This window comes from Zalophus californianus, chromosome 1 (assembly GCF_009762305.2).
Source record: "Zalophus californianus isolate mZalCal1 chromosome 1, mZalCal1.pri.v2, whole genome shotgun sequence".
NCBI classification, from domain to species: domain Eukaryota; kingdom Metazoa; phylum Chordata; class Mammalia; order Carnivora; family Otariidae; genus Zalophus; species Zalophus californianus.
This window is the reverse complement of record NC_045595.1, coordinates 104,102,596-104,124,330: the sequence shown is the minus strand read 5'-3', so window position 1 is coordinate 104,124,330 and position 21,735 is coordinate 104,102,596. Positions and strand designations below refer to the sequence as shown.

Below are 21,735 nucleotides of genomic sequence, written 5' to 3'. Positions count from 1 at the left end.
TGACTAAAATAAGTATGAATTAATAGATTTTTTTTTTTCAGCTTGCTTGATGGTCCTGGCTATGAAATTCTATGATGTGTTAGCATGACAAGTCACTACTTCACTGCTAAGGAGCTCTTTTTCTCAGGGGACCCCGTTTAATTTTATTATAATAAAATTTTTTTTTATTTTTTAAGATTTTATTTATTTATTTGACAGAGAGAGACAGCGAGAGAGGGAACACAAGCAGGGGGAGCGGGAGAGGGAGAAGCAGGCTTCCTGCGGAGCAGGGAGCCCGACGTGGGGCTTGATCCCAGGACCTTGGGACCATGACCTGAGCCGAAGGCAGACCTTTAACGACTGAGCCACCCAGGCACCCCTACTATAATAAAATCTAAAAAGAAGAATGACATCTCTCATCTTACTATTCTAACATCTCTGCACATAGTTGTTTTAGAAGTGGTGTTTGTTACTATCTGACTGGAAAAAAAAAAAAGAACCTTGTGTTCCAGAATAAAGTGTGTGGAGAGACCGCCAAGTAGACAGGCATAGATACTTACATACACACACGCATAGATAAAAGACTAAGAAATCCATGGAAAATGTTGACAGTGGTTATATGTAGATAATGGGATTAAGAATATTTTAATTTGGGGGGGTTTTCTTCTTATTTAGTTTTCTTCTTATTTTTCAAATTTCAAAAGCATGCATTGCTTTTATAAATATATTACAAGTAATTTAAAACAGATTCTTGCTTTCTTTTCACGTGATCACTGTTCATTTAAAAGTTCTTTGTGTATCTGCTTTCTCTGCACAGTGAATCCCGGGTACATTTTGAACAAAGCCCAACCAGAATTGGAGGATCTTACAAAAAACTGGTTTACCGTGAATATACAGATGCTTCCTTCCGAACACAGAAGGCAAGAGAGGAGCACCTTGGAATCCTTGGTAAAATTCCCTTCATAGCTCTGCAGGGTTATAACCACTGTTTATACATATTCTGTGCAATCAAAATAGTATTCACATCTCACAGTTTTAGAGATTTTAGGCTGTCATCTTACAACCTTATGAAAACAGTACATTCTGATTCACCCAATTTTAAACTACATTCTTTTGTCCCTATACATCCAATAAGATTAATATATTCATGTGATCCAGAGTGACTTTCTAAGACTGTGAATCATCTAGAGCTCTTGCAGTTGGAGGCATTCCTGGTTCATGGCATTATCTCTTTAATTTGTTCCTAGAAGAAACTTACTCAAGTAACACACCTGACAATTGTTTGTGAAAACCGAGGACAATTACTAATTCTGTTGGTCTCTAGGCCCTGTTATTAAGGCAGAAGTGGGACAGATCATCAAGATCACTTTTTATAACAAGGCTTCCATACCACTCAGCATTCAGCCTCATGGACTACGTTACAAAAAGAGTAACGAGGGCTCCTTCTACAAAACGCCTGGAGGAAGTAAGTAATGCTTGAGGGAGGCCAAAACAAGCCACACTGCAATATAATGTCAGCTAGAAAATAAAATTTCTCCTCAAATCATGATGCAGCCCACTTTTCACATCATAACAGCACTGTGTCCTAATTATGGCTGTGATTCCTTTAGCCCCTTTCAGCTGTCACCCAAGGTGCTACAAGGTGAGCAAGATTAAAGGTCCTTGCTCTCAGAGATCTAACAGCCTAGACTAGGGTACTTCTGGTCCTACGTCCTATTTTACCAATATTTATTTCTTACTAGGTACTCCTCCAACCTCCTCACATGTAAATCCTGGCAAGACATTTGTCTATACATGGAAAGTTCCAAGATATGTGGGTCCTACCTCCTCAGATCCCAACTGTCTGACCTGGTTATACTATTCCTCAGTAAACATGACAAGAGACATCAACAGTGGCCTTGTAGGGCCTCTCCTCGTGTGCAGAAATGGAAACCTTGGTAAAGATGGCAAACAGGTGAGTCATGGATCTATGTCCAGATAGGTCTTGGTGAGAGGTTGCCTAAGACAGAACTGCAGAGGCAAAGCAATGTGGCAATTGGCAGGTTCAATTTCTTCTGTGGGCTGATTTTCTCAATTCTATCCTTTTCTGAACTCCAGAACTGCATCTTCCTCTGCCCAATGAGCACCCACCCTAGCGTGTACCAGACACCTCTATTTCCTCTTGACTGCTTTAACTCTTCATCTCCCTCTGGACAACCACCACCTGCCCCTCTCTCCTTCACTCTGTCTCTTTGTTAATGATACCACCCAGCCCAGGATTTCCATCAACAACTCCTTTCTCACCTCCAACATTAGTCATCCAACTCCCAATACCACTGCCTTCTTGGGAGGTACCATCCCCTCTTTCTGAACTCCTCTAACCTCCTGACCCCTGGTTCCACTCTCACCCTGCTCTCCACGGTAGCTCCACACCACTTCTTTTCAAATCCAACTATAGCACGCTCCATACTCTGCAGTTGGCTAGCTCCGAAGTCAGCACAACAGACCCCCATCGGCCCCTCCAGATTCATGCCTCCTTCCCTGCCACACTGTGCAGAATTAGCTTGTTAGTCCCTGAGGAAGAAAAGCTCGTTCACATCTCTTTGATTTTGCCCTCTTCTCTCTATTGGGAATGGCATCTCCTCACGGCTTTGCCTGCTGAGAGGGGAGACCTTTTTAAAACTCCGACTGAAAGTTCCTTCCCGCCCTTCAGACAATATTCACTAACTAAAGTGGTTTCTGTCAGTTACCATAGTTCCTTGTGTATGTTTCCACTGGAGCACTTATCCATGCAATTATATTTATTGGCCTTTCTGTCCCACTAGACCATAAGTTCCTTGAAACCATACATGAGGGGTTTTTGTTGTTGTTGTTGTTTTATTAATTTTTTGTAAAAACGACTGACCTCTCTGGCATGTAGTAGGTGCTTAATAAATGTTCGAGGGATGAATTTCCCTTGTTCCTCACTCACGAGTGAACTAATATCTAATTTCTTTTTTGCACTTATAATTTATAAGGTAATAAAGCCTAATAAATCTCCCCAAATAAATATATGTATAACAATGTATATTTTATCTAAAAATGAGATGATATATTAATAGGCATCCATATAATTCAAGCATTATAAGTCTCATAATTCTTATAGCACATGTAATCTTTCTATTTATCCAAAAATATAAATATGTGTACATATTTAATTTCTTCATAAATGCTAAAAATGCAGACTTTCTGGAATTGAAAACATTTTATTTAACTCACTTTCTACAAAGCATCCTATGAAAAGCCACTATAAACATCTATGATCATAGAGTTTAGTTTTATGAAGTTCAGCTGTAGGGGTCCCTAGAGTAAGAGCTTTATATGAAAACAGCTATAGATAATTCTCCTAACTTCTTAGTTCTGTGATAAATCCATTCACTGGGATTCATGCCTTTATCTGTGCCTGGATTTTCCAGGAGTATACGAAACACTTTGTATAGGAAATCCTGTATGCAGATCAACTATCTGACTAGACTTTGTATATAGAGCATCTATATTTCATGTCTATTTCTTTCTCTATTCTCATCCACAGAAAGGAATAGACAAAGAGTTTTACCTGCTTGCCACAATATTTGATGAAAATAAAAGTCATCTCTTAGATGAAAATATCAGAACATTTACCACAGAGCCTGAAAACGTGGATAAAAAGGATCCAGACTTCCAAAAGTCCAACTGGATGTATTGTGAGGGAATATGCAATTTACAAAATAAATGCATTAAGCACTTGTTTAATTTCATTATGTCTAAAGAATTACAGATTAAGAGAGACATACATTTTTCCCCAAGGGTTGGCTAATATATTTCATATTTCTTTTAAAGATAATTTCTCAACAAAAATATTACCTACTAGGATGATTATGTTAAATTCAACTTACTAAATATTTAACAATGCCTTGTTGGTGCACTATATTGTTTAGCTATTAGTAAATGTGAGATAGAAAAGTCACGTATTTTTTTACTGCCAAATTTAGTGGCACTGGTGGATAGAGTGTTTATTGAGTTAATTAGGTGGTTGATTGGTTGGTTGGTTGGTTTTTGAAGAATGCAGGTGTAGGGAGAAAGGACTGGTCTAGAATCTAAAGACTTGGACTTTGATCTTAACTGTTCCAAAAATAAGCTTAATGACACTGGACAAGTAATTGCCTCTTTGGCCTTAGTTTCCTCAAATCTAAAAGGAAGGGGTTAACACAGATAATCTTGAGATTATCTTACATGATTGAGCTACCTTAGGATTTGTCCTTTGTTGAGTTTGAAGAGATGCCAATTATCAATAAATTAAATATAATTTTCTTTGTTCCCAATGTCTTGTAGCCATTAATGGATACATGTATGGAAATCTGCCTGGACTGGACATGTGCTTAGGAGACCACGTTTCATGGCACGTTCTCAGTGTGGGATCAGAAAAAGACTTACATGGGATATATTTTTCAGGAAATACCTTCACTTCCTTTGGTTCAAGGGACGACACCATACCTCTGTTTCCTCACAACTCCCGAACACTTTTTATGACACCCGATTCCATAGGTAAGTAGTAGATCTTCTCTTTCACACTGAAATGTGCCCGAATTATGAAAAAGTGTCTTGACATGCACTGAATATTGTTTGTACAGAAAAAAAGGGAACTTATATAAATAGTGTTTAAAAAGCCTTTCCCCTGCTCCATGTAATTTATAGGAGCAGTAATATATCATTTCCCAGATCACAAAAATCCCCTCCACCCCTCTCGGTTTTCTCTTCCTGGGCTCCAGACTCTAAATCAATCCACACTCCTCAAAAGTGATGAAGATGCTTTGAAGCATTTTAACCTGTTTTCACTCTATTCTCTATCCGTTTGTTTCCCAGACCTGCCAGTCTGCTTCTGCCTTCTCTCTACTCCTCTCCTTGCTGGCTTGGTTCTCTAGGAAATGTTTTCACTTCAGTGAGGTCGATTGCTCCTGGCAATTTTTTTTTTTAAATCAGAATACTGTTAGGGATGTCAGAGGAACCTCCCCTCTGCTCTGAACCTAATACCCTCATTTGTAAAATAGGGATTGCAATAATTTACAATCTGCAAAAAGGAATAGACAAGGACCAGGTGAGATAGATGCAGTGTAGTAAGGTGCCTGGTGTGTGTTAGACGTTCAATAAAATATTAGTTCCTTCGTTTATCCTGCAGATCCACCTTCACCAAAATAAAATAAATAAATAAAATACAAATCCATTCATCTTGGTCAAAAACTACTGGCACCAATCAAATGCTGGCTACATGATAAGCTAGCTACTCCATAAATGCCATGGGTTGGTATCTGAACTCTTGGTGATACCACAGATTCATTTGATTACATTTTCTACATGTAAAAATTTTTTATTTTACTTTACAAACAAGCAGAGCCTGGGATTAAGAGCACTCAGAGGGAAACAAGAAAGAAATCTTTTCCAGCACTAGTTCTCCTCTCCGCCTTGTGCACTTACTCGGTGGCAGGTGATTTCCTGCCCCTGCCCGCCCCACTTCTTCCTCTCCTTTTGCCTGGAGATGCTTTCCTGGACTTAAAAAAAAAAAAAAAAGATTGCTTCGTTCGCCATCTCTTTCCTAAAAGAGATCAGCTGCAGTAAACATGTGGAGACACCTGTTAGGTGTCAAGTGCTGTGCTATATGGGCATCAGTTCATTCTAAACAAATACTTCTTCCCAAATCCTTGAGTCTGAAGGTTTTGTTCCTTGTCAGTCTTCCTGAATCTTACCCTCTGCAAAAAGTAACAGCAACAACAGAAACATGTACAGAGATGGAAGAAAGTATTGGTGATGATAAAGGTAATTTTGAGAAGCAGCGTTGGCATGCAATCAGCATAAAATTACCAAAATCAAAGAAAGACAGCTTGAATTCAGGTGGAATATACTGGTCTGAACCAGGCTGCAGTTTTTTTGTTGTTGTCATTGCTTGGGGATCTGAAAGTGTGAGTCTGATCGCCTCCCCCTGCTGCCACTCCGATCCAAGCCCCACCATCTCTCATGGATTACTTCGTAGCATCCTAACAGGTCTCCTTCCTTCCACACTTACCCACTACCATCTGTTTCCCAAGGGTCCATGGTACCCAGCCCTCCAACCCACACCAAGCTTGTTTCCTCTCACCCTTGCTCACTCCACTCCAGACACGCAGACCTCTGGAATGGTCTGCAGACACACCAAACAGGCCCTCAGCTTAGAGATTTTGCTGAGTGTTTCCTCTGCCCGGATTGCTCTTGCCGGGGATCCATCACTCACCTCTCATCTTTGTCCCGGTGTCACCCTTCCATCAAGGCCTACCCTGATCATCTTATAAAATATTGCTCATTTCTCCCTGGAGCTCCCCTCTGCCCTGCTGCACCCTGCCCAGGATTCTCAATCCTTCCCACACCGGTCTGCCTTTTTTTAATCCATAGCACTTATCAGCTTCCAACATCCATAAATGTTACCTGCTATGTTTATCCAGGCAACACCCACCCACCCTGCCATATAAACCCTTAGGACGTGGATTTTTAACTGTTTTGTTCACTGATGTTTCCCAAGTGCCTAGAAATAAGCCTGGCATAAAGAATAAGTAACTATTTGTCAAATTAATGAAAAAAAAAAAACAAATGGACTATCTTACTGTATTACGTTTGGGGGTTTATATCTTCTAGATGACTTCACAGAGAAAAGAAATCTGAATGCAAAGCTTTATGCATTCTTTTCTTACCTCCAGGAACTTTTGATGTGGTTTGTATGACAACAGAGCACTATCTAGGAGGCATGAAGCATAAATACCACGTGAGCCAGTGTGAGAAGCCAAACCCTGATCAAACACTGTATGAGGAAGAGAAAACCATTTACATCGCTGCTGAGGAAGTTCTGTGGGATTATTCTCCTAGCAGGAAGTGGGAGAAACAACTGCAACATTTACAAGGAGAGAAGTATGGCAGTTAACTTCCATCTCTAACTGAGAAGGGTTCCTTCTGGAGTCCTCCACTCTTTCTTTTCAGTCTCACACATGCGTGCACGTGTGTGCACATGTTGTATATTTGTTTGCTACGGTATGTGTGTATGGTGTGCATGTGTATGATGGGTGTGTGTGCATGGTATGTGTGAGGCACGTGTGTGCTTAGGATACATTCCATTACAAATCACAATGTATCTGTGTATCTTACCTTCAATTATAAATGACTTTAATTCTTTCTAAATATCTGCATCACTTACTTCTGTGCCTTGTTTCTTGCTTTCTTTTCACTCCTTGCATCCAGTCTTCCTGACACGTGTTACCATCCAGCCTGACCACTCCAAGGTGTAATAAACATCACTTCAGCTACATTTAATATGTGGCATCAGTCAGACTTTCCTTTTGTTTTCATTTGTCTCTGTCAATCTCTCTTCTTCTGGGAACCTCAAATTGAAGACCTTTGTTTTTCTTTTTGTAAAACTTGATTTCTCTCTCTGATTTTCACTTTTTCTATTTATTCATTTATCAAAACTAAAATTTCATCTGGAAAACATGTTTTAAAGTACAGAATGAATATCCAGCCATCTTACCAGTAGTAATACTTTTTTTTTAAGAAGAAGAGGTGAAGTAGCCTCTAGACATTAATCAATTGTGTTGTTGCAATAAGGAGTTCTTACATATGAGAATTTGTCTAATTTAACAGTTAAATTAACTAACTTTGTGTTTTTTTTTTTGGTTTTGTTCTTATTTCCTTAAAGTAAAACAAGCATATATTTGGATAGAATTGAGACGTATCTTGGGTCCAAATACAAGAAAGTCATATACCGTCAGTATGATGATATCACATTCAAGAATCTAACACAGAGAACTGAAGATGAAAAACATCTGGACATACTAGGTATTGATACACGATCAGACTGGTCTTCAGGTTTTTCTTCCTGTCCTCAGCCACCAGAGACTGTTGTACACATTGAGGATATTGTCAACCTCCACCTTGGCAGAGGAAAGTGCCTATAATGCTAATCCGAATTTGTTTGCCGATAGGCACTTTTACTGGGAAAAGAAAACTGATTCGAGTGTTGTTTCATGGAAATTGAAGGGACCATAGAAAGTTAATGTGGTCAGTTTCAGATTACCTGGCTTCTTAGAACTCAAGAACTCTAGAGAGACTTCAGAAGTAGCATCTAGAGATCATTTCACTGATATTAAAATGAAGCCCAGAAGCCCCACTATAGTGAGAAGGGGGACCTCTTTGTTTAAATTTAAGTGTTTAATTTAAAAATTTTATTTATTTATTTTTATTTATTTGACAGAGAGAGATGTAGTGAGAGAGGGAACACAAGCAGGGGGAGTGGGAGAGGGAGAAGCAGGCTTCCCGCAGAGCAGGGAGCCCGATGCAGGGCTCGATCCCAGGACCCTGGGACCATGACCTGAGCCGAAGGCAGACACTTAATGACCAAGCCACCCAGGTGCCCCTAAGTGTTTAATTTAAACACAAAAAGTGTTAATATTTAGTTTCTTCTGTCCAAGAGCGAGGAAAATTGCAGCCCTTTCTTCTACCCTTGACAGGTCAGCTAGGAAAACTACAAGTCACCCCCAAGCACCTACATGCAACATTTCCCTAAGTCCCCCAGCATTTCCAGAGGTCACATGATGTTTTCATATGTCAAATGACATGTCTGTATGTTGCATAATATTTCCAGAAGTCACATGGCATTTCCATATGCTCAAATTTTATTTGGGTCCTGATATCTAAGTGTCTATTGGAGACTATTCTTCTTCTTTTTTTTTAAAAGATTTTATTTATTTATTTGTTTGCTTATTTGTTTGAGAGAGAGAGCGCGTGCACGCACATATGTGCACACACTCGTGCACACAGGTGTGCAGAGGGAGGAACAGAGGGGGAGGGAGAGGGAGAGAATCTCAAGCAGACTCTGCACTGAGCGAGGAGCCTAACATGGAGCTTGATCTCACAACCCCGAGATCATGACCTGAGCCAGAACCAAGAGTCAGACACTTAACCGACTGAGCCACCCAGGGGCCCCTATTAGAGACTCTTTTCTGATGTGAGACCTTGAGATTTACATGCTGTTGGAGAAACTCTTACTCTTCTTGGCTCCTCATTGACCTCTTGAGCTTGTCCCTTTGCGACCCCCAGAAGGAGGGCTGTGCTGTCCAGTTCCCCTTGCTATTGGGCAGGCGCCTATCTTTAGTAACAGCAGGATGTTAGTTTTTGCTAGGATTCTGGCTGAATGCATCAAGATAAATAACACGACATGACCCTCTCTCTAGATTCCATTATTATTTACACAAAAAAAGAAAAAAACAACAACCACTTTATAGAAAAGGGGAAATAATTCTCTAGTGTTTGGGAAGGTGAAACAGCCATGAGGATAAAGAGAGGATGTCCCGAGCTAGAATCTAATGTCCAGTACGTATCTTCAGCAGATTTCAGTAATTATAGTACAAGTTTGAAGAGTATTCTTACTGCTTATTTCATCTCAAAACCACCCCTGTTTCAGAATTTTTAGAGTCACTGACATAATCTGCTTCTAAATAGAAAGAAGATTTAAAACAATTTTTTTTTTTTTACCTCCAGTTCTTGGCCTAGGATGGAAGGGAGAGAGAATACAGAGAGGGGTTTTCAGTCTTGAGAGAAAAAAAAAAATCACTGTTGGTCAGTAAAAAGGCCTCCAGCTCCTCCCAACTCTCCATTAAGGTGAAGGGGAAAAGGATAAAAGGTTTAAGTGATAAGGTTGGTCAAGAAAGAAAATAAAAGAGTTCATTTCTAAATTGTGTGTTTTCGGAGGCATTAACTGATGCTCATCAAAGTAAGTTTTCTAAAGACTCAAGTTTTCCAGGCAAAAACCATGTTTCATAAATCATCAATGATCCACTTGTTAAAAGTGTGTTTTATTTGGCTTGCATGTTAAGGAAAAAGGATAAAAATAAGTCTCCCTATAAATACTTAAGAGGACAGATGATTCATAGTTTAAAATAAATAACAATTTCCACACATTTTCCTTTTTATATTCCCTAGGTCCTTTAATATTTCTCACTCCTGGTCAAAAAATCCGAATTATCTTTAAAAATAAAGCCTCAAGACCATATTCGATTCACGCTCACGGAGTGAAAACAAAAAATTCCACTGTTGTTCCAACACAGCCAGGTAACTGCTTCGGAAGAGGAAAGAAAGCTTCAAAGCTTTTATGAAGGACTATGTGCTAATGTCCTTTCTTAGGTATAGGTGTAGCTCTTGACGAGAGAGACCAGTGGACTAGTAGGAAGGGTCTAAAGAAGGAGTTGGGGAGCGAGTTCCTTTTGCAAGTCTTGAGTTTGCTTCCAAGATGGGTACCATGGGCAAAACAAATGCTTTTTAAAATTAATGCCCAGGGAGCAGACCCTGAAATGAAAATTTGTGGGCAGATAGTGCTCTTGGGATCAAAGACAATGAAACAGAATTGGGCAGGGGGAGAGCTTATGCAGAGATGCAGCCTCAATAGAAATCACAGCTACCCCTAGAAGTTCTAAAGAGTGGGTGATCCTCAGCTGTCCTGAGTTGGGGTGAGAAAGCTGGGCCTTTCTGTCCCTGCATCTGTCATTGGATGTAAGCCTGGGTAAGGTGGCTCTCTTCCACCAAGGCTGTCTTGGAAGAGGGTGGACAGCCTGTGGAGCAAAAATTCCTTCATTCTCAAAGGGGCACCTGGGAGGGACATCCAGAACCCAGTTGCCTACTGAAACAAGCAGTATCAAGGAAAGAGCCAAATTCAAAAAGGGAAGATGTGTGGGGCAGAGAGATGAAAGAGAGATTTTGATGGCAGGTGAAATATTCCCTTTTGATTTTAAAAACGAGACAGTCCCACGGTAGTGCCAACATGAATCTCCTATCCAAGGAGTTTGCAAGCCAGCACTCTATTCTCAGTAGTCAGAGAAGGATCCCATTGGGTACATTCCACAAACACTGCTGAGTATCTGCTGAACCCAGGCACTGCGTGGTGTGGTGGAAGGGGAGGGCTGGTACTAAGTAGACTGATAGTTGAAGATTTGGAAGCAGGGAAGTTGGGGATAGGATCAGTTAGTGGAGGTGCTTGGGAAAATTAATTTAAGCCTCTGGAAGTGGGAGATGCAGGATTATACAGCAAGGGGCAGGAGTGGAAGGAGGTGTCCCAAAGAAATTTTCTGAAATAGGCAAGAGTATAGGACTTAGATTCAGTAGGGCTAATGCAAATGGTCTGGGAGCAGGGAAGAGCCCCATGTGATCTATAAATTGGAAGGTTCAGAGGTGGAATTCAAAACAAGGCTGTCACGTTTCAAAGGCTACATTATCTTCACTACAATAAATACTTGTTGAACAAATAAGTTAAATACGTAACGACTGACATTTTTCAATGGCAAAATCACTATAAGGTTTTGATTCAGTAACCCTGAGAACATGAGAGCCAGCTGTGATAGTTATATCAACTTCACCCTGAGACCCAAGTAATGCCTTATTTGGACCATCTTGTCTAATCCCTACATTCCCATTTTATGTTCAGGAGGAAACAGAAGCTCAGAAACTGTAAACACATTGACCAAGACCACAGAGCTAGGAGCAGTAGAGCCAGAAGTGAAAACCAGGACTATGCTGCCTAATATTTGTATAGCTTTGGGGTTTGCTCATTATCTGGTTCTCCATAAAAACATGTGCTTTAGAAGATTCTGTTTATATACACTGTATTTGTCTATTTTAGGAGACATCCAAACATACATTTGGCAGATTCCTGAAAGATCTGGCCCTGCCTCAAAGGACTTTGAGTGCATACCTTGGTTTTACTATTCGACCGTGGATGTGATTAAGGTAAACTTTAAATCAAGTCATCGTTTTCCTCCTATCTCCTCTTAGAAATTATAATGGAAGAAAGAAGGAATTTATTTGTGTTAAAAAAATCTTAGTTCTATGTAATCTTTCATTTAAGCAACCTAAATACTGCTCAGCTTTTAATTCTACAGATGTTTGCATTTTCCAAGAGCAAAATCATTGCGTTATGGTTACTTCGATTCATGATACTTTCCAACATGTCACTGTGAATTGGAAAACATAATAATATCCTCTTATTTTGTTGGATTTGGATTACAGAAAACAAAGTATGGAGTTAAAAGTCTCTGATGAATGAGAAATAAACACATACAGATTTATATTTTTTTTAAAGCCATCAACGCTCGAGTCCAGTTTATTTTCACTTAACAACAACAACAACAAAAGTCTCATCTCCAGACTTTTAGTTATTTTGGCCTGCTCTCCGCCTAGAACAAGAATCTACATGGACATTCAACCCCAAACCAAAAGGAGTATAAACAAACTAAGGCTCTCAGCTGGAAGCAGCTCTGGGGGCAGTGGTATCACATGACCAAGGATCCGAGACCTTTAGACTTCGCTGCTGGCCAACTCCAGTGCCGAGAAATTCTAATTAAAAACAAAGCTCTGGGCTTTTGTTTTGTTTTGTTTTGTTTTGTTTTGTTTTGTTTCAAAAATAGAGCTAAATCCACTGAGGAATGTGACTAAAATTCCTCTCAGGAGTTAGTGGTTCTCATCAGACTTCAACTCGAATGAGTGAGCTGACCATTTTTCCTTAGTCAAGGATCTAGCATGTCGAACATTTTCTTCCTTACTCTCAGAATCCTACTAACTACAAACTCGGGATCTGACCTCGCTAGAACTCAACCTTGACTCGACTCATTTTGCTGGTTGGGGGACATTTTTAGTTTTGGGCACAGTTGACAATCTTGCTTTGCCTCTGCAGGATCTTAACAGTGGACTGGTAGGCCCTTTGATCGTATGTCGCAAAAACACCAAAGCCAGCATAGTTCACCGTGTGCTCCACTTTATGATTTTTAATGAGAACAAATCCTGGTACTTCGAAGAAAATGTTAACACCTATTCTTCAGATCCGAACAACATAGACAGGAATGATGAACTGTTTGACCTCAGCAACCAAATGCACGGTAATGTCCACTAGCTGCCTCAGCAGCTGGAGCCTGAGGGGTGTCTCACACAAAGGGAGCAGATGAAGGTTCACCCTTGGCTGACTCAGCAGTTTAGAGAAAGCAATCGCATGGGGCTGTGGCATAGATCCCGTGGACCAGGGGCTGGCAAACTTTTTCCATAAAGGACCAGAGAGTAAAGAGCGTAGACTTGTAAACCACACAGTCTCTACCAGAGGCTATATTTTACTCTGCCATGGGGCACAAAGGCAACCACAGACGAGACATAAAGAAATGGAAGTGGCTACGAGCCAACCAATAAATCTTCATTTATGGACACTGTTTGTATTTCATATAATTTTCACATGTTGGGAAGTATTCTTTTTGGTTATTTGGTTTTTTCCAACCACTTGAAAATTTAAAAACCATCCTGTACTCACGGGCCACAGAAAAACAGGAAACAAGAGGGCTGGATCTGGCCTAAGGGCTGTAGACTTAGCAGTGAGGCAAATTCCAATGCTTCTGGAACCATACAGGTGACATAAAACCAAGAATACCAGCTATCATTTCTGGAGGGATTTCCTACACACTTGTCTAAGTGTCTTACCTGGACAGACACAGGGAGAGGTGGGGCTTGTGGCAAACCAGAGAGCACATGGCCCAATCCAATCTTCCCACCAGGCGGAACTTTAAAAAACCCCATGCTCATCAACCAAAATTCTTTTGTAGGTGGCTTGTGACTAGGCACGTCCTGTTTTTTTATGTCCCCCCTCCCATCTAGAATCATAGTAACGAGACAATTATTCAAAGAAAAAGCACATAAACAATCTCACTGAATCGTAGTCACATTCAGTCAGACTTCTGGTCCCAGTCCTTTCACTGGAGGAAGCTTGGGGACGAGACTAGATGAGGGATCCTTAAGTAAGGCAAACCCAAATGTGATCTTTTTCAACTTCTTCATCCCTCTCCCCAAGATACATATAGTAAATTTGAAATTAATTCAAGGACTGCATCCTTGCTACCCATCATCTTTTAATAAGCCTCATGGAGGGCACAGAGCACCATACTCATGCTGAGGAGATAGGAAGACCAATTAGATGAGGCATCTTCTCTCAAGTTGCTCACAGAACAGGGCCAGCCTATTTCTGCTGACTTGGCAGGGGCGGGGGTGGGGGGTTGCTGTAACAGAAATACCAACACAGTGCTGTGTTTTAAATTCTTATTTGGAAGAAAGTCTTCATGAAGGGGAGGGGAATTTTACGTTGAGTTTTTTTTTTTTTAAAGATTTTATTTATTAGAGAGAGAGAGAGCACAAGTAGGCAGAGCGGCAGGCAGAGGGTGAGGGAGAAGCAGGCTCTCCGCTGAGCAGGGAGCCCCATGCAGGGCTCGATCCGAGGATGTTGGGATCATGACCTGAGCTGAAGGCAGACGCTTAACTGACTGAGCCCCCCAGGCACCCCACGTTCAGTATTTAAAGATGCATGGGAGTCTGTCTAGTAGAAAGGGAGGGGGATGACATTCCATGTAGCCGGAAGAATGTGACCTAAGAAAGAAAGAAAAGAAAAGCCCACAGAATTGTGCGAGACCTTGAATACCCTGTTAAGGATTTAGACTCGCTCTAAATTGGGGTTTCTCAAGCTTGCCACTATTCATATTTCAGTCTGGTAACTATTGTGGGGGGCTGTCCTGTGCATCGTAAGATGTTTAGCAGCATCCTTACCCTCTGACCCCCAGGAAGCCAGTAACACCCTCCCCCCAAGTTGTGCAACCTCAGAATGTCTCCAGGCATGGCCAAATGTCCTCTGCGGGACAAAATCCAGTCAAGAACCACTGTGCCAAAGGCACTAAAGGCACCAAATGAGGGAACAGTAGGAAGAGATGTGTACTGTAGGAATGGCTCGGGCACTCAGCTAGGTCTTTGCGCTCCACGTGTAGTCCTAGCAGCATCAGCGTCACTTGGGAGCTTGTCAGAAATGCGGAATTTCAGGTGAAACAGACCTAGTAAGTCATAATCTGCACTGGAACAAGATTCTCAGGGCACATGCACATTAAAGTCTGAGAAGCACGATCTAAAGCAGAGTCTCCTAGTTTTTTCTATTATATCCCTCCATCAGCTAAAAGTTAGAACCCAACCTCCCTAGATATATGGTTATAAATTACATATTTGTACCACTGTATTAATGCATTTTTGGCATTTCAAAAGAGGAACACAAAATAGAAAAGTAAAAAGGAGGAAATATATATATAATTATATATAACTATATAATTAAATTAGTAATGATTATATAAAATATTTTATTAAAATTTATTTTAATATTCAATTATAAAATCTCAAATAATATTTAATGTTTATTAAAATAATTATTTATATGTAATTATATATAAACATTAATTATATAATTTATATAATATATAATTTATATAGTTTATATATAACTATATATAATTTATATATATAATTTATATATTATTTATAGTTTTCATATAAATTTATATAATTTATAAATTTAAATTTAAATTTAATTTAAATATTATATATTTATACATTGACATTGATATTTTATAGTTTTTATATATATAATTTATATATTATTTATGTAGTTTTTATATAAATTTATATAATTTATATATTTATAAATTTAAATTTAAATATGATATAATTTAAATATTGATATATTGATATATTGATATGTTGATATATTGATAGTTATATATTAATCTATAATTTCGTTATAGAGTATTAATTGTTATGTATTAATATTCATATGTTATATAGTTATATATGATTAATGATTAAATTATATATTACATATATAATTATATAATTAAATTAATATTTTCTTCCTATTACTCTTTGGAAACCACTCCTATAGAGGATTAGAGAGAGAGAGAGGGAAAGACAAAAGGCCCAGACCTCAACTAAAAGGCCATTCTAATCATACCAGTGACAGATCCTGAAGGTCTGACTTAGAGCAGTTAAAGAAGAACACACTCAATTTCTAAGCCTCTTGTGACCGCTTTACACATACTTTAAATATATAGACACATTTAAGTATCCATCAATTTAAGTATCCATAGTGGTGAAATATTCTAGTGCAACCCAATCATTTAAAACACAGTCAATGCTTCATTTCCTCAGGCAAGAAAAACTCTCTAAAATTAGACTCACCCACATGAATGGATGGCTTGGTCATGTTTAACAGTTTCCTTAGGCTGACTTTAACATCCTCATGGCCTCCGAAAACATCTGTGATACTTTCTATGAGAACCTACATTATTTTAAATATTTGTTGAATATAATAAATTGTGTCCCTTCACAGCAATTAATGGAAGAATGTTTGGAAATAACCAAGGTCTGACGTTCCACGTTGGGGATGAAGTGAATTGGTATCTGATTGGCATGGGGAGTGAATTTGACCTGCACACGGTTCACTTTCACGGCCACAGCTTTGAATACACGGTAAAAGCCCTGGGCGTCTTTGTTTAATTATTGTCGTGTCTTGTGAAGCAGTTACTGGGGCAGTGTGGCAGGATAACAGGACTAGAAAGGAAATGACGCAGCCAGAACTGAAGTTCAATATCTACAATCTATAACATATCAGGTGCATGTAAATAATTATACATTTAGCTCTTTGTGCCCATGGACACTCAGTAAATGCTTACGAATGCATGAAGTGCACTTCTCACTCTAATATGGTGTTACTTGATAGGTAAATAAGACTTCTATAATCATCTCGAGTTTCACTCTTTCTGTCCCAACTTTTTTTTTTTTTCAAACCCTTAGTAACATAAGAGAAAATCACTTGGAACACTCATACATGTTGCCACATTTTCTTTCTTTCTCTATTTTTCTGAACCCAATTTAAAGTAAATTGCAAACATCATGGTTCTTCCCCTCTAGATACTAAACAAAGCCATATGCATCCTAAGACTAAGGAGAATCTTTGCCCCATTGTGATAACCTTACTACACCCCCAATGTTAACATTAATTCGGTAATATAATCTATCATATAATCCACTCAAATAGCCCCAGTTGTCCCCAAAATGCTCTTTCTAACAATTTTGTTTTGTTTTGTTTTTAATTCAGGATCTAATTATCTATACATAGCATTTGGTTGTCATTGTCATATCTCTCCTAAAAGAAGAGTTTTTTTTTTTTTCTCGATCTTTCATGGCATTTCATTTTTGAAGGGTCCAGATCAGTTGCTTTGTCGAATGCCCCATATTCTGCCTTGGTCTGATAGTTTCCTCATGGTCAGATCCATGTCAACCATTCTTGACATGAACAGTACATAGGTGATATTATGTGCTTCCCATGCATCACACCAGGAAGTACATCCTGACAATAGGTGCTGACATTACTGGGGTTGTTTGATAACTTTATTGAGGTGATGCCTACTATTTCTCTCCATTTATAAAAGCATCATCTTCCCCTTGTAATTAATAAGCAAGCTGTGAAGTGATTTTTTAACCATATTTTATTCTCCAACTATATTTTACCCTGTAGTTATAAAAAGGATCCATTGATGATTATTGCCAGAATCAATTTTTACAGTGGGAGTTATAAATGGTAGCTTTCTAATTCTATCATTCCTTCAGCATTTGTTATAAAATAAAAATGTGGAATTAGGTGACAATTGGCTTTGTGGTAACTTTTTAAAATAATTATCTTCTTTTTCTCTTTTATGTATTCTTAGTCTCTTTATATCCTCTGTCTGAATTGCTTTTCCCCCACCGCACCTTCATACTCTTTACCATTGTTGTTTTACTGACCATCTTTGCCTGGCCACTTCTCTAATTTATTACAAGTATTTTAAGGTTTATCCTTCCTCTTTTCAGTATCCAAGTTAGTGTCATTTATTTATTTAAGGAGCATTTTCTTTATCTCTTCATCCTAGTCCCTTATATAAACATTAATGTACAATTGAACACCAATTATATCTCATGCATTTGACACCTCATTTAGTCCAGACACTTGGCATAATACAGCCCACCTTTTGGCATTGGTAAAAGTTTCACATAAAGCCTTCCTGGATTCTAGATGTATTATGTTCATAGCTTCTGTAATGCTCAAAGCCTATCTTAGACAAATTCAATGAGTCTGCATGACTTGATTTGCACCAAACTTTATCAGTGTGCTGCTTCTTTTCTGTCCTTTAATGAACACATTTATTCTTCTTTAACTTATTTGTTTTGGCTTAAAAACTATTTTTATTATTCTAGGGAATTTTACATGACAGACGGAATAATATAATGAACTCCTTTACCTACCACCCAGGGGCCAACAATCATGACCTTCCTGTACTTCCCTCTACATTCCTCATGTTTTTGAAGGAAAAGCCTTGATACGAGGGTTGTTATTCATAAGTGTTTACATTAGACTTTAAAAATTAGAACAAAAGAGAGAGATTTAAACTCTGGTTATAGTTTTTACAGTACGTTTGATGTTCAGTTCAGATCAGTTCAGTTCAGCAAATGCATCTGACATTCCTAGAACCATGCCAAGCGTTGTGTGGAGAAGAGAGGAAATCAAAAGAGTTAGCTCTCAGGGGCTATCTCTACATAAATGATTATATTATGAGGCATCAAATTAAGTGGAATTTGTGGTAGCATTTCTATAATGTTGATTAAAGCTAACCTTGATTAAGTACTTCTTATGTGTCAAATGCTATGCTTAGTTCTTGCATGGGTTTCTCATTGAGCCTTCCCAGAGATAGGCACTATTTTTTTTTTTTTTTAATTTTTAAGAGCCATTTTTATTTCCATTTTTTTGGTGAACCTGTTTGTCCTTTTTTCCTGTTGGATTATCAGTCTTACTGATTTGTGGGAATGCTTTATGCAGTAAGGAAGCTAGCTATTTTTTTAGTGGAAAGATGTTTAAAATTTAGATGCTTTGGCTGATGCCTGCATTTATTCTTTTTTTAAAATTTTTTATTGTTATGTTAATCACCATATATTACATCATTTGTTTTGGTGTAGTGTTCCATGATGAGATAGGCACTATTTTATCACTGTTTTATAAGGGAATGAAATGAAGGATTAACAAGACAAAGAACTTTCCCATAAACAATAAGGGGTACAAGTAGGATTTGAACCCCAGCTCTAGAGTCCCTCACTCTTAACCTCTTCACAAAACTGCTCTTTTCAGAGCAATCCTATTAAATTTAAGAAACAAAATGAACAAAGAAAAAAAGAGACAAACAGAAAACCAGACTCTTTTTTTTTTAAGATTTTATTTTATTTATTTACTTGAGAGAGAGAGAGCACAAGAGGGGGTACGGTCAGGGGGAGAAGCAGACTCCCTGCTGAGCAGGGAGCCCGATGCAGGACTTGCTTGACATCTGTCCTCACCTCAAATTATTCCAGACCCCGTCTTGAGCTGTACTCTTTAACATGCCCCCATCCTCCAAATACCTCCCATTGCATTATTCAGAGCAATTCATCTCCTTCCCATGCTCTTCCAAATCCATCCTAATCCAGTCAGGCCAGGCCCCGGAGCTTCGTCTTTCAAAATCAAAGTAGCCTGCCAAGGAGTTAGTCTTCTGAACATCTGGTTCTCTGCTTAGGAGAACAAATAGCCCTTAAGGCCCTCAGTCTTCAGTCCCGACCCCTGAAGGCAGATGAGCTCCTCTCCTTCCTGTAACCATGAGTTTTCCTGATTAGCTATATCTCAAAAAATGGTCATCTTCACATCACCAACATCCTTAGTTAGAAAAAACTTCAGTTAAAGATGAATGGATAAAGAAGATGTGGTATATATATATATGTATATATATATATATATATATATATATATATATATATAATGGAATATTATGCAGCCATCAAAAAATGAAATCTTGCCATTTACAACGACGTGGTTGGAACTAGAGGGTATTATGCCAAGCGAAATAAGTCAATCAGAGAAAGACAAGTATCATATGATCTCACTGATATGAGGAATTTGAGAAACAAGACAGAGGATCATAGGGGAAGAGAGGGAAAAATGAAACAAGACGAAACCAGAGAGGGAGACAAACCATAAGAGACTCTTAATCTCAGGAAACAAACTGAGGGTTGCTGGATTGGTGGGGGGTGGGAGGGTTGGGGTAGCTGGGTGGTGGACATTGGGGAGGGTATGTGCTATGGTGAGCGCTGTGAATTGTATAAGACTGATGAATCACAGACCTGTACCCCTGAAACAAATAACTCATTATATGTTAATAAATAAATTTTAAGAAATCAAATTAAATTAAAAAAAGAAATACTTAGTTAAAACTTTTGGGATTTGTAAGACCGGATATTGTCTGAAATCTAGAGCTTTCTTCCGCAGGAGACGCTGACAAGGTATCTAACACCAAGAATGACACAAGATCCCTTTAGAGTGAGATGTTTCTCTGTGGCCTATCCCTGAAATGTTCTCAGACTTGCTCCTCCTCTAAACCCTCACTTGTACTCAGAGGAGAAGTGCAATGGCACCTAATGCTTTCTAACTGTCGTCTAACAAAGCATATTAGAATTGATAGGATGTATACATGACTACTACCTTTTTTAAGTTATTTAATGGTGTTTTGTCTCCTTATTGAGGATGTGGGACTGTATCGCTCTGACGTTTATGACCTTCCTCCTGGAGTATATCAGACTGTAAAAATGTATACAAGAGATGTTGGGACCTGGTTATTTCATTGCCATGTTAGTGTTCACATTGAGGGTGGAATGGAGAGCACTTATACTGTAATCAGATGAAAAGGTAAGCCAAATTAATTTGAAGTGATCATATTTAAATAAGTTCAACGTTTATATAAGGATATCTGATCCACTGAACATTTACATGATCATTCATTCAAAGATTCCTGTTTTGTGGGGTGCCTGGGTGGCTCAGTCAGTTAGGCATCTGACTCTTGATTTCCGCTCAGGTCATGACCTCAGGGTCGTGAGATGGAGCCCCTCAGTGGGCTCTACACTCAGCACGGAGTCTGCTTGAGATTCTGTCTCTCCCTCTCCCTTTGCCCCTCCCCCACCACACTCTCTCTCATTTTCTCTCTCTCCCTAAAAGAAATAAATAAATCTCAAAAAAAAAAAAAAAAAAACCCAAAGATTGCTGTCTTGAGATGACCAAGGAACTCTGGTTTTATCTTCTTTCTCAAACTTAGATAACTGTTTCTGATCTGATAGAAGATACTCTAGAGTTAAATGTGTTATTTCCAGATTCATACAACATATGCATAAGGATTTGAACAATTTATAGAAGATGAAACACAATTGATTACTGAACCTATAAAGATATCTAACCTTGCTAATAAATCAAATCACTTAAACATGGCATTTAATTAACAGTCAGATACAGTTGTTGAATAAGTAAGCCATTGATTTGGCAAAGATTTCTTTTTTCGAAGATAATATCAATAACAGTGTGGTGAGATGGGCATTACATATACTCTGGTGGAAGTTTAAAGTGTTTCTACAACTCTTGAAAGAAACTAAATAATGATTACATATTTTTTTCATATTCAAGTGACACTTTATTTCTTCTCATTCTTATCTTCCCTTTCTCCAACACATTTTACTAGCAACTTTAGGATGAAAACAGTATCTTTTTTTGAGACTTTCATCAGTTCCTTAGTTACTTAGGCTATCCATTAAGTCATTACCCTTTAGTCTCTTGATACGATGATTGTAATTTTTTGACTCAGTTACTTCTTAGAACATCATGAAACTTTCTTTTCCACAGCATAAATATCTTTCTGATATGAGTGTTGACAAGTCAATGAGCAGAGCAAAAGCTGCTGAAGAAGAAACACCAGAGATAAAGGAATCTAGGAGGGCCTGGCTGAAGATTCATGGCAATCTACCAGGAAAACGAGC

The 21,735-nt window shown here is 38.6% G+C and overlaps 1 protein-coding gene across 1 annotated transcript in view; it reads left to right on the top strand.

Annotated features, from left to right (window-relative positions):
• LOC113915983 (ceruloplasmin-like) overlaps positions 1 to 21,735 on the top strand; it is a 30,006-nt gene extending 8,271 nt beyond the window's left edge. Inside the window, exons 8-21 of the mRNA XM_027581862.1 lie at positions 797 to 927; positions 1,304 to 1,429; positions 1,562 to 1,588; positions 1,722 to 1,933; positions 3,530 to 3,680; positions 4,309 to 4,521; positions 6,699 to 6,906; positions 7,688 to 7,827; positions 9,970 to 10,098; positions 11,660 to 11,766; positions 12,710 to 12,911; positions 16,211 to 16,350; positions 20,458 to 20,620; positions 21,602 to 21,735. Coding sequence (XP_027437663.1) covers positions 797 to 927; positions 1,304 to 1,429; positions 1,562 to 1,588; positions 1,722 to 1,933; positions 3,530 to 3,680; positions 4,309 to 4,521; positions 6,699 to 6,906; positions 7,688 to 7,827; positions 9,970 to 10,098; positions 11,660 to 11,766; positions 12,710 to 12,911; positions 16,211 to 16,350; positions 20,458 to 20,616 — 1,945 coding nt within the window. The 3' untranslated portion in view covers positions 20,617 to 20,620; positions 21,602 to 21,735. The remainder of the gene's footprint in view (positions 1 to 796; positions 928 to 1,303; positions 1,430 to 1,561; positions 1,589 to 1,721; positions 1,934 to 3,529; positions 3,681 to 4,308; positions 4,522 to 6,698; positions 6,907 to 7,687; positions 7,828 to 9,969; positions 10,099 to 11,659; positions 11,767 to 12,709; positions 12,912 to 16,210; positions 16,351 to 20,457; positions 20,621 to 21,601) is intronic.